General features: G+C 35.9%; 1 protein-coding gene across 2 annotated transcripts; it reads left to right on the top strand.

Annotated features, from left to right (window-relative positions):
* The first annotated feature begins 240 nt into the window (after positions 1 to 240).
* LOC114251710 (uncharacterized) lies at positions 241 to 9,714 on the top strand. 2 transcript variants are annotated; one of them, XM_089737316.1, is made up of 3 exons: positions 241 to 568; positions 3,884 to 4,341; positions 8,498 to 9,714. In XM_089737316.1, exons 1-3 carry the CDS (start codon positions 550 to 552, stop codon positions 8,954 to 8,956), a joined length of 936 nt encoding a protein of 311 aa, XP_089593442.1. In that variant the 5' UTR covers positions 241 to 549; the 3' UTR covers positions 8,957 to 9,714. The 2 variants fall into 2 exon arrangements, with proteins under 2 accessions (XP_089593442.1, XP_089593443.1); XM_089737317.1 differs by having other exon boundaries at positions 241 to 608.
* Positions 9,715 to 10,544: the final 830 nt, after the last annotated feature.

Below are 10,544 nucleotides of genomic sequence, written 5' to 3'. Positions count from 1 at the left end.
GGCGCATTTATGTTGTAGATATCTATGGGCTCCAGTAACCACTTAACACCAGGTGGGCTGTGAGCTCGTCCACCCGCTTAAGCAATATGAAATTTTGGTAGTACGTCATACAAGAAAACACGACATGAAAATATTTAGTGTCGAGGAAGTCTCCATAAGGGTCGTAGTTCGTTTTCCGGCGGCGCGGGTAAGGGTTTTCGCGTAATGTTTGACCGGCTATTTCATGTACGGTGGGCACCGAAATGTGCCCATTCCACGAGCGGAGGCTGCTCGCGCGCCGGTCTCGCACATTCGTTCCCCTCGCCACGACGGTGACACACGTACAACAAACACGACTTATTAAATCGAGAGTGCAAATCGACATCACTAGTGCTTCCAATATTTGATTTCGAATTGTGTAAAAAAACAGTGAAAAAGAACGGTTCGCGTGTGCTTTCGGTCAGTGTTCCCTCTGCTTCGTTACATTGAACGTTAAAAATTCGCCGGTCGGGATATTTTTGTTCGAATGAACATGGACTTGCACGAAGGCGCTACATCAATGCGTTGTTCATGGATGTCTTTTTAACTGGTGTGTGTTTTGTTTTTAATATAGTGATGAAAGCGTCCAGGTAAATTCATGAAATAATCGTTCCCATCGAAGATCCCATTCATGGATCTTGTGTAAACAATATTGGTTTTTAGTGCGGGTACCTGAGTTTCTCCTTCGGAAATTTATTAAAAAAAAAAAATTCTGTCATATAGTGATATTCAATCTTACCCACGTTTTTTTAAGAATATCAGAAGCACGAGAGCTATGTCAAGAAAATTGACGTTGCAAAAATGTCACTAATGACAGTCGCTTTTACGAAAAGTCCACAATTAAATAGTTCGAGTAAACCACGCTGTTATAAAAAGAACATTACATAAAATTGATATCTATCAAGAAGAAAGAATGCTTCACGGAAATTATCCGCATTATTAGAACAAAATAAATGATAGTGTCAACATTACTGCAGGTCTTACTGTTGTAGTCAATTAAATTCGAAAAAAAAAACATGCAACTAGTCGAATACGGAAAATAAAACTCTGTTAAAGAAATCTGTAATTATCTATCTAAATTCAATATGATAATTTTTTGTGTTTTTTTTTAAAGTATATTTTCTATTAACGGTCTATCTGTCAACATATAATAAATCTAACCATCAACAGCAACATACGATTCACTGGAATTTTTGCGGCACTCTAAGAGGACATATTAAATTACTACGGATCCAGCGATTTCAAATTCGGAACACAAACGAATCGATGTGTGTTAAGAAATCGATATTAGATCCTTTTTGGTATTGCACCGGGTTACGTTCGTGTCAAAATGAAAAACATTTTGCCGTCGGCTCTCGATCAATAGGAATTTTCTCTGTAACTCCTCTTTGTCACGCGATATGGTTTCGTTAGCCGAAGAAAGGACAGCTTTACTTATTTGGTCAACTTAATTTATTGTTACGTGGATTGTTGATATCATATTTGATTGGCAACCAATGACTGAATCATCGAAAGACTGTATTTCTATTTTATTTTTTTATAAAATATATTAACATAGGACATATACTTAACTTTGATTGCACAAAACGCATTTACTATAAAAATTTATCCGTATATTCATTACATTTATAAAAAAATTCGCACTATATTTTAATAACATTTTTGCAAATTAAAATGAACAAATGAAAAAATGAAATAATCAAAATTTCTAAAATTAAACGTTTTTATTCGATAACGAACAATTAATCGATTATATCGATTATGTAAGTGTTTGGGGAAACCCCGATGATAGAAAAATCACAAACGCGAGCCGCATTTCGCGGTAACAATTATTTATGAGCATTGTTTGCTTTCAGCAAAACGCGACCTGTATAATGTCCATTGACGCAACTCATCACGTATAATGGAAACAGACTAAATCATTTTAAGGAAAACCTTCCCAAAACAGTGAACATATTGTGTGCACTTCCTTTTGCTTCCGCGATTTCAGCGTTAGCAACGTTTCACTAATTTCGAAGTTTTTTAAAAATTTCTGCACGTTGTATCCAAACTTATAACATAAACATGAAGAGTTGTATTAAAAGATTACCGATGGCCGTAAATACTAGAAATTTCAGGCACAAAACATCACAACGTAGTTTCTATTGAATATAAATAAAGCATAACACTTCAAACCTTGATGACCCGTGTGAACTTCTAACACACTCTACCGGCACTTCAGTTTTTTTTCTTACAACTTTTTTTTCATTTTGTTGTATTAAAAAAAATGTTTGTTAACGAAGCGGAGCAATTTCTTTTGAGGAAATGAAATAACTTTAATTAAGCTACAGTAAGCAAGTGAAGTGAATGTCTGAACGAAAATATCTACCCTATAATGACGTAATACAAAAGCGTGAATATAAGTATTTAAAAAAAACATTGAAATAGGTCAAGACTGTATATATATTTTCTTAATTCTATTATGAAATTTCAATAAAATATAATGTTTTTTATCCGAATCAATACATAATTATTAATTACACAATAGTTATGAAATCGTTACCATACGTCACTTGTAATGGTAGGGCGTGTTCTAAGTGCGCGCGGGTAGTTACCGTCGACTGCCCTATTAAAAGACAGCCATTATTCTAAAACTATTTATAAATCGGCTTTTTAAGGTGGGCCCATTACAAATGCATATCATAACCTAGTATCGTCAATATATTCTATATCATCAATAAAAACATCAGTTAGTGCTTAAGCTAGTAGTCGTAGAATCTTATCTAAAACTCGCAAACCTCGTAAGAATTTAACATACAAATCGTATCTTAATAACCAAGTAAATATATCGAAGATTGATTCTGCTACCATCCGCTCTCGGAGTGCAAATCGTTCTTATACACAAACACATGAATAAATAACAATAAAAGTGCAATGGCGAAACTTTCCACGTTTTAGCACTTGAACCGGACAAAAGGAGCTTTAACAGTTGACGGAGCTTCTCTGCTTTTAAAAGTTCGAAAACGACTCGCACAACACTATTGCAGGGCCGGGTCGGGACATAAAATATGTTTTATGGCGTCGGCGCAAAACATCAGAAACCTTCAATAACTGTCAAAGGTTAAATCGTACGGGAGACATAATATGAGTTTTTTGCGCAATGACAATAACTAAGGGCGTGACGCTTTCGTATTTTGTACCGCGACTCGGGAACTATTAGCGTCCTATTACAAAACCTTATCAATCTAATACCCGTATTATATGACATGAATATTTTATAGCATATTCTAAAATTATCATAATAAATTTATATTAAAGAAATTGAAATCCATCAAATTCGATGATTGCGTAAAGTTATGTCACATTTATTACAAAATATTTTAGAATACGTAGCCCCCAGCTCCGTACAGACGGGTACGGTTGAAATTAACTTTAAAAATATCACGTACTTGTGTTGTGCATCCTAGGACTGAGTAATGGCTGAGAAAGTGGCCCGAGATGTAGTTTCACGATAACCAAGGCCTTATTATTTTTTATGCCTCTTCGGAAACTACAAAGACACGGGCCAGTTGCTTCTGTGCCAGACTCGATGCGACCCATTTACTATGACCAGTTAACCAGCATCAGACTTTATTTTGCAATCGAAAACAAAATTTGCATTTTGCCAGAGCTTCAAGGAATAGTTTGTGAAAATCGTTTAAACGATCTGTACTTTACCTCTTATCTCTCGGTTAGTTAAGTGATCATATACTTTCTTCCATAAAGATAACGTAATCGTTGATGATAATACGACACGATAATAACGATAATACGAAATTGCAATCAGTCAGGTATGAAATGTGACTGTGATCACATGTATTAATAAAATAACAATTTCTTCTTTCAGGTTTTCCTAAAAAGCTTTTGGTAGCTACAGCCTTAGTGGTGATGATAGCAATGTGTCTAACGCCGGCCGAGGCACGCACAGTGGAGCACAAGATCCGCCACGAGAGGCGGCACGAAGGCCTAGCACAGCCCACCAAAGAGATCTCCAGGCCCAGAACGGCCGAGCCTCGGCTGGACAAAAGACGGCCACACAGAAAAATGACACTGACCAAAGACTCGCCTGCGTTTGTTAGACAGAGAAGTGCATTAGCCGACCGCTTCAAAAACGCAATGACTAAAATTAAGAAGAAATTAAAGAACACAAGGACTTACTTCAACGAGGAACGGAGGGTGCTGAACGAGACCAGGGACTACAGGGAAGGGATGCCGCCCTGGTTGCCGGCGATCAACTTTGTCGACATACATTTTCACAACTACAGGAATCCACGCAGGACTAGTGCTTCGATATCAGAACGAAAAGTGAGTAAGCTTTTATTTCGCAATAAGAACTATTTAATATGTTGGCTAGCGTGGTATAGACATGAGATGCGTAGAGAAGAGATGTGTGTGACTAGGAGACGTATAGAAGTGGTAGTGCAAAGTAGGGGGAAAAGAAGTCGAAGAAGAAGACATGGAGTGTGTGAATGACGATATGAGAGAGAGAGAGAGAGAGAGAGGAGAGTGTTGAGATGACAGCTGATAGAAAAGAATGGAATAGAAAAATTAACTGTGCCGACCCCACCTAGTGGGATAAGGTGGAGACAAAAAAGAGAAAAACTGTTTATTATCTCACAAGAAATTTGTTTCGTTTCCAAATTCATATGTCGATATAGCTTTGGGATGAATTAGCTTAGGCGCATCAATTTTACGCAAAATTCTAATAACAGCCATTCCCGTTCTTAGATAAATAAGATAGTCCGTTCGAATTTCACGGCTAACAAGTCACGGCAGGTCTAAACCAGCCAAACTGATCTAAATAGTTTTAGTATTATCAAGCAAACAAAAAACGTGGCGTAATAAGTTCGTCTTATGATCACGCAAGTCGTTTGAGCTTTTGATGTGAATTTCAAAACAACTGACAGTGTAATTACTGCGGTTGATCACTCCACGTCTCGAGGGTGTGGTAGACCCATCCCATGTTTCTTTTGTCTGTTCACTACTTTTACAATATTATTTATTCATTTTCGCTTTACTGGCTCATATTAGTTGCGGTATATTAGCGAGATCCTGAGACTTCAACAGCGCGGCTTAAATGAGTTTCGCTAAGGCCAAATTATATGTCGCCGGCATATCATCAACCCGATACCTCTTTTATTTACTTCACATTGCATTTAAGAGCTATTTAGATGGCTATTTCATTAATTTGAACACCGCACAGGTCTGAAAATGGATGCGGTTTCAATATGAGCTCCATTACGCCCCTATAACCGCGATCGCTTCATTTATCTGAAGGTTAACGAGGAATGAATTATGAAACAGTAAATAAAATGTACAAACGAAAGCAAGGGCAGAATAACTGGGCTCTGTTAACTTTGTTTTCATTACACTTCGATTGTTTAGTTTAGAAAATCATCACAGCGCCGAGGCGAGATAAAATTATCGCGCTTCTTCTCTTTTGTTAATTTAGAAAAGTTAACCGCCCACCTTTATTGACCGACACAAGATGAACTCTTATCAACAATCCTTTCGCATTTTAGTATAAAGAATCGCTTTAAGGTAACGAGTTCATTCATGGCTGGTGCTGTTTAAATCAGAGGATTATGGTTAGTCTTTATAGGAACAGAGCAACTCCAATGAGCCGGTAAAACGCTTCGAGGAAATTAGCATAGATTGACACCACGCGATTTCGCCTCACACGCGATATTGAAACGTACCATTTAATGTTATAGATTAATACTCGCAAGCCTCATAACGATTATGTTAATAATCGTATTCGTTCTCCGCGCGCTGAGCTAGTTCACCGAGTAAAATATTGAAAACACACAGCCGATATTTAAAGTTCGGCGTGTAAGCTCTTTTTATTGTTTACCGAACACACATCTGGTCATCGTGACTTTCTATTATGTATTCATATTGGTCGCCCACTAATTAGTACACAAAAGTTAATGCGCCACGAGACAATGAGAGTGTGAGTATTCGAAACGTCAATATCCCTACACACTAGGGTGACACTTCGTGAGCGCGGGCCACAGAAAACACGATCTCTAAACATGAGCAACGCGTACAGCGCAGCCTTCGAAGCTCTGAATATTGAATACATCTAGCGTATGGCTCATCAGTTCGTCAATGTACGGCCACTTAACGAATTCAAATATTTAAACATTGGGCAAAGGAAAGCGTTAGAATTCAAGTGATCTCGGCTTCGGTCCGGCTTTAGTTGACACACGAACGATTTAAAAATTAAATACTGTTCAAATGAGATGTTAAAATAAAGGGCTTGACGAAAGCTTATTGTGGATAAACTTCTTAACGTTTTTATTACGAGAATAATTATATATACAGTTACACATTTAAGTTTAAATTGGTTAATTTCACAGATGCTATTAGCCAATAGGTGTTAGTCAATGGATTGGATTTAATAAATGTATTATGCAGTGCACATTTCAGTGAGTTTTGAATAAAGGGCATAAATTCCACAAGTCCGACGACGGCACGCTTTCACGGCGACACGCGTATGTCGCTCCGACCGTTTGTTTGTTCAGTATTTACGATTTGACAAAACAACACCAAATGTTTAAAAACACAGTATTTGCTGAAGTGAGACGAATGTGGATTTATGATTCCGCGGCAGTGCGTTTGTCTGCGACACGTCCGTCGGTTAGACTCGCCTCTTTAGCTCGGAACTACGACTTATTGTCCGGTCTTCAGACTTGAATACGCGACCACATTCGCCAGCTAGCCAGCGCTTTATCAACGCGACTATACCACGACAATGAACGGGAAACTATACGTGCCATATTGTTTTAAGTACCGTGAAAACTTAGCGATTATTTTGTTTATCGTAAACACGCCTATGAAAGTTGGATTTTTTTTTCCATGTAAATACTATTTTACTTTAACAAAACCTAGGATATAGAACGTTTCATAAATTCCCGATATCGGAGTGTTATCAAAATTTTCCCGTAAACACAATTAAACGGTATCAAGTTCAATAACAAACAGCTGGCGGGGTGAATCACTTACATTCATTAATGGGAAGGAAGTGACCGATGACACAGTTCGACGGAGATCGATTCCAGTTCGAGGATAATTCCGGGAACGGTTCGCGGACGAGACGTATTCATTCATTAACCACTTTAATAATCGCTCATTAACTGCCCGTTATATTGGTTACTCACAGTCATTGTTAGACACGTCATAAAGTGAACAGAAATCCACGTATTAATTGGAGCGAATTAAATTTAATTTGCATTTATTTGTTTTATGAAGCTCGCATAGTCATAGGAAACGTCGACGCTTAGTACAGAAATAATTATTTATCAGACAATAATACGAGTTATCGCTCGAGTTGCGAGGTGAACAAGTCGTCTTGATTCTGCCTACCTTTATACCTACGAGATAAAACTTTGTGTGTTATAAACAAATTTATTGAACTATATAAATAGTTTTCATAGGAAATCGTCCTATTTTTACACATTAAGTGTACGAAACATCAGTACTATTAAATTAAAAAAAAAAAACATTGGCCTCAAAACATGAAATGATCAATCTATGTCAAATAAAATAAAAATAAAAATTAATATTACACGAAGACAGCTGCGGAATTCAAAAACGAAAAAGCGAATGTTCATTGTCTGATGATTTATTGAATGCAAAAATCTTTCACAATTTAAACAACGGACAAAAAGATAAACAAATTTTCCTTTTAGTTTTAGATAGCTTCATTTTGTTTAGTTTTTTTTTTTAAAGATATTTATTGCGATTGAAGATTCTTTTACGGGTAAATCTTGCGTTTATTTTTTGTCTTCCACAACTTCAAATGTTTCGATTAATCTAATTTTCGTGGTGGCAAATCATCATGTTTACGCCTTAGTCTCAATCTCCGCGACGAATGCTTTTATTCAATAGCTTTGATGAACGGAATGTAAATTTCGAAGCGCTAGTGTGAACAATATAATTGCGTCGATCACAAACGCATAACCTCGACACGAATCCGGTCCCAATAAACTGCACATACTATATTTATAATAAAATGACGCATAGCTTTAATCTCCTACATTAACTTAACAATCACAAAAGTGTTCTCGAAATAATTGCTCGGCGAATCACACAAAAAAAAGTTTTCTGCCATTAAAACTATTCATCGAATCTTGAAATTGGAAACGAAACTTCTTAACTTTAAAAACTTCTTCTGCAATCTTAAATGTTCCTACGAACCAAACATTTGTAGCATGCGTTGTATTTCTCGAACAATCTATTTCATTAATAATTATTTTTTATCAATGCATGCAGTTGGTACCTGTAATTGTGTTAGCATTTAGTGTGAAATCAATGTATGTGATACCTGTAATGTTCTGTGCTAATGTATAACATGTTGGTACCCAATAAATAAAATAAAAATAAATAAAATAATGGTAGACTCGCAATTTTTCATTTATTATACGTAGATATCTAACGGACGTTTTCATTGTTTCAGTTTACATATCTGATGCCGAAGCTGTACAAGTCTCTAGTGGAGTTCCAAAGCATCTTCAAACACCTGAGCCAGGTCGAGGTTAGTTTCGTGGACGACCCGTTCTACGTCTACAACAAAACACGTCAGGATCTCTTAACGAAGACCCTCAACAGGCTCGAGAGCACAATATTGGAGATCAGAGAGAACATGATGAGGACCCGCGTGCCGGTACCGAATGTGGGCCCAAACAAGAACATCGACTTGCTGAGCTTAAAAGTCGACGCGCCGCAGTGTCTCAAACAGGATTACATAGCGTTTAGGGCATACGGTAACTTGCTTAACAACTGGTATCTAGAATTCAGATGTCCGTTTGGCAAAAAGGTGATAAACGACAAAATGCAATGCACCGCCTACGAGGCCAAACTAAAGGAGAAGAAAGAATCGAGGATGTCGAAAGCGAAGAAAACGCCCGCCAGTTGATCGGATCATAGGGTATTATTTATTGAATGATATTTGTCCCTTTTGTACTTATTTATTATTGTTACTGTTATACGTATGCTCTCTACGCGCGAGTGATTGTTTCAAGTGCTTGACGAAACAACGTTTTGTTGATTAAGTATTGGGTACTTTCTCTGTGATATTTAGTATTCTGTAGATAGTGATTGATTAATTTATTGTTTTTTTTTTTATAGTTTTAAGCCTTCCTGTTCAGTTCCTTTGTACTTAACTATTCTTTTGACTATATTGTCTACATAGTAGCTTTTTGTTAATCTTAATTTATTCGTGACTTTGACTTTCGTTATTAATTTATGGATATATTATTTTTATTATTTTTTTGAATTCTTTCTACTCTTGACAGTGTTTGAAACTGATTTATTTTCTATGCGGATCGATTAACTTTCGTATTAATCGCTTTTAACTTTTTAGTTTTTAATCTCATAGTATTATTAGTTGGCACTGTTGGTGCCACAATTTTAGCCAAGAAAGACTTTTAGTACTTACGTGTTAATCTTATTTATGTATGTTATTGTTAATTTATAAGCGTGTTTATAATGTGCCGCTAGATTTAAATGAATGAACTGATACCGTAATGTGAATATTAAATATATACGTATATATGTATATGTTTATTTTTTTAAATTAAAAAGTATTCATAATTTTTGTAATGAAAATTTTTGATACAACCGAACTGTATTTAATCAAAATGAAAGAATAAAATTGATTCAATAATGATGGTATTTTGCGTATTTTTCTTTCCCTATTATAAAACTCCCAGATTTAATCTTCTAAGTGGGTACAATAAAATTAGCCTGAATGTGAATGTATCATTTTCAAAAAGTTACATAAATTATTGTTTGTTGCGAACATCTTTGAAATTCACTTTATTCACGTTGATGATTGGTAGAGCGATCCTGTATGCTGACGAACACTATATAATTGGTTAAAATTCATTTTTTCTGTACAAACTCAACTTCTCAGAAATGAACATTCAATAAAAACCTACCTTTAACCAATTTATTGAAATCAGTTATTTAAATAATTTATTTCAGTCACTAAGCGCGATCAATACTCTTAAAACAATGTTCAATCTTCGAATCATCTGAAATAACAGTAAAGGTTGAAACAACAATGTATTGAAAAATAACAGTAGGCAGGTCCGCCGAAAATTGTGTTACTTCTCCACTTTTCTACAATGTCATGTAAACAAACGCCGTATGGAACTTATCGGTTTTGTTTACACAATTGTCTATTTTTACAGTCATCCATCAAACGAAATCGAATTATGATCACTTTAGTTTCACGGTCTCGCAAGAGCTTAGAATTGGATTATAAAAACAGTTGGTTTAAGCTTCAAATCTGTGATTGGAGCGCCATCTGTGTAGTAAACCGAAACATTCAAATCGAAATCAGCTTTGCTATTGGACAATAGATGTCGCTTAATATACAATTTCATTTTCGGGATGATAAAATCTTTTGGTTTTAGTTAAGTACCTTTTACATAGATGGCGCTGTATTTTTCTTTAAACAGAACTTACTTTTCTAACGATAGAGTACGTTACCGTCACTA

This window comes from Bombyx mandarina, chromosome 23, assembly GCF_030267445.1.
Source record: "Bombyx mandarina strain Sakado chromosome 23, ASM3026744v2".
NCBI lineage: Eukaryota > Metazoa > Arthropoda > Insecta > Lepidoptera > Bombycidae > Bombyx > Bombyx mandarina.
Note: the sequence above shows the minus strand (reverse complement) of the source record. Positions and strands in the feature narration are given on the sequence as shown.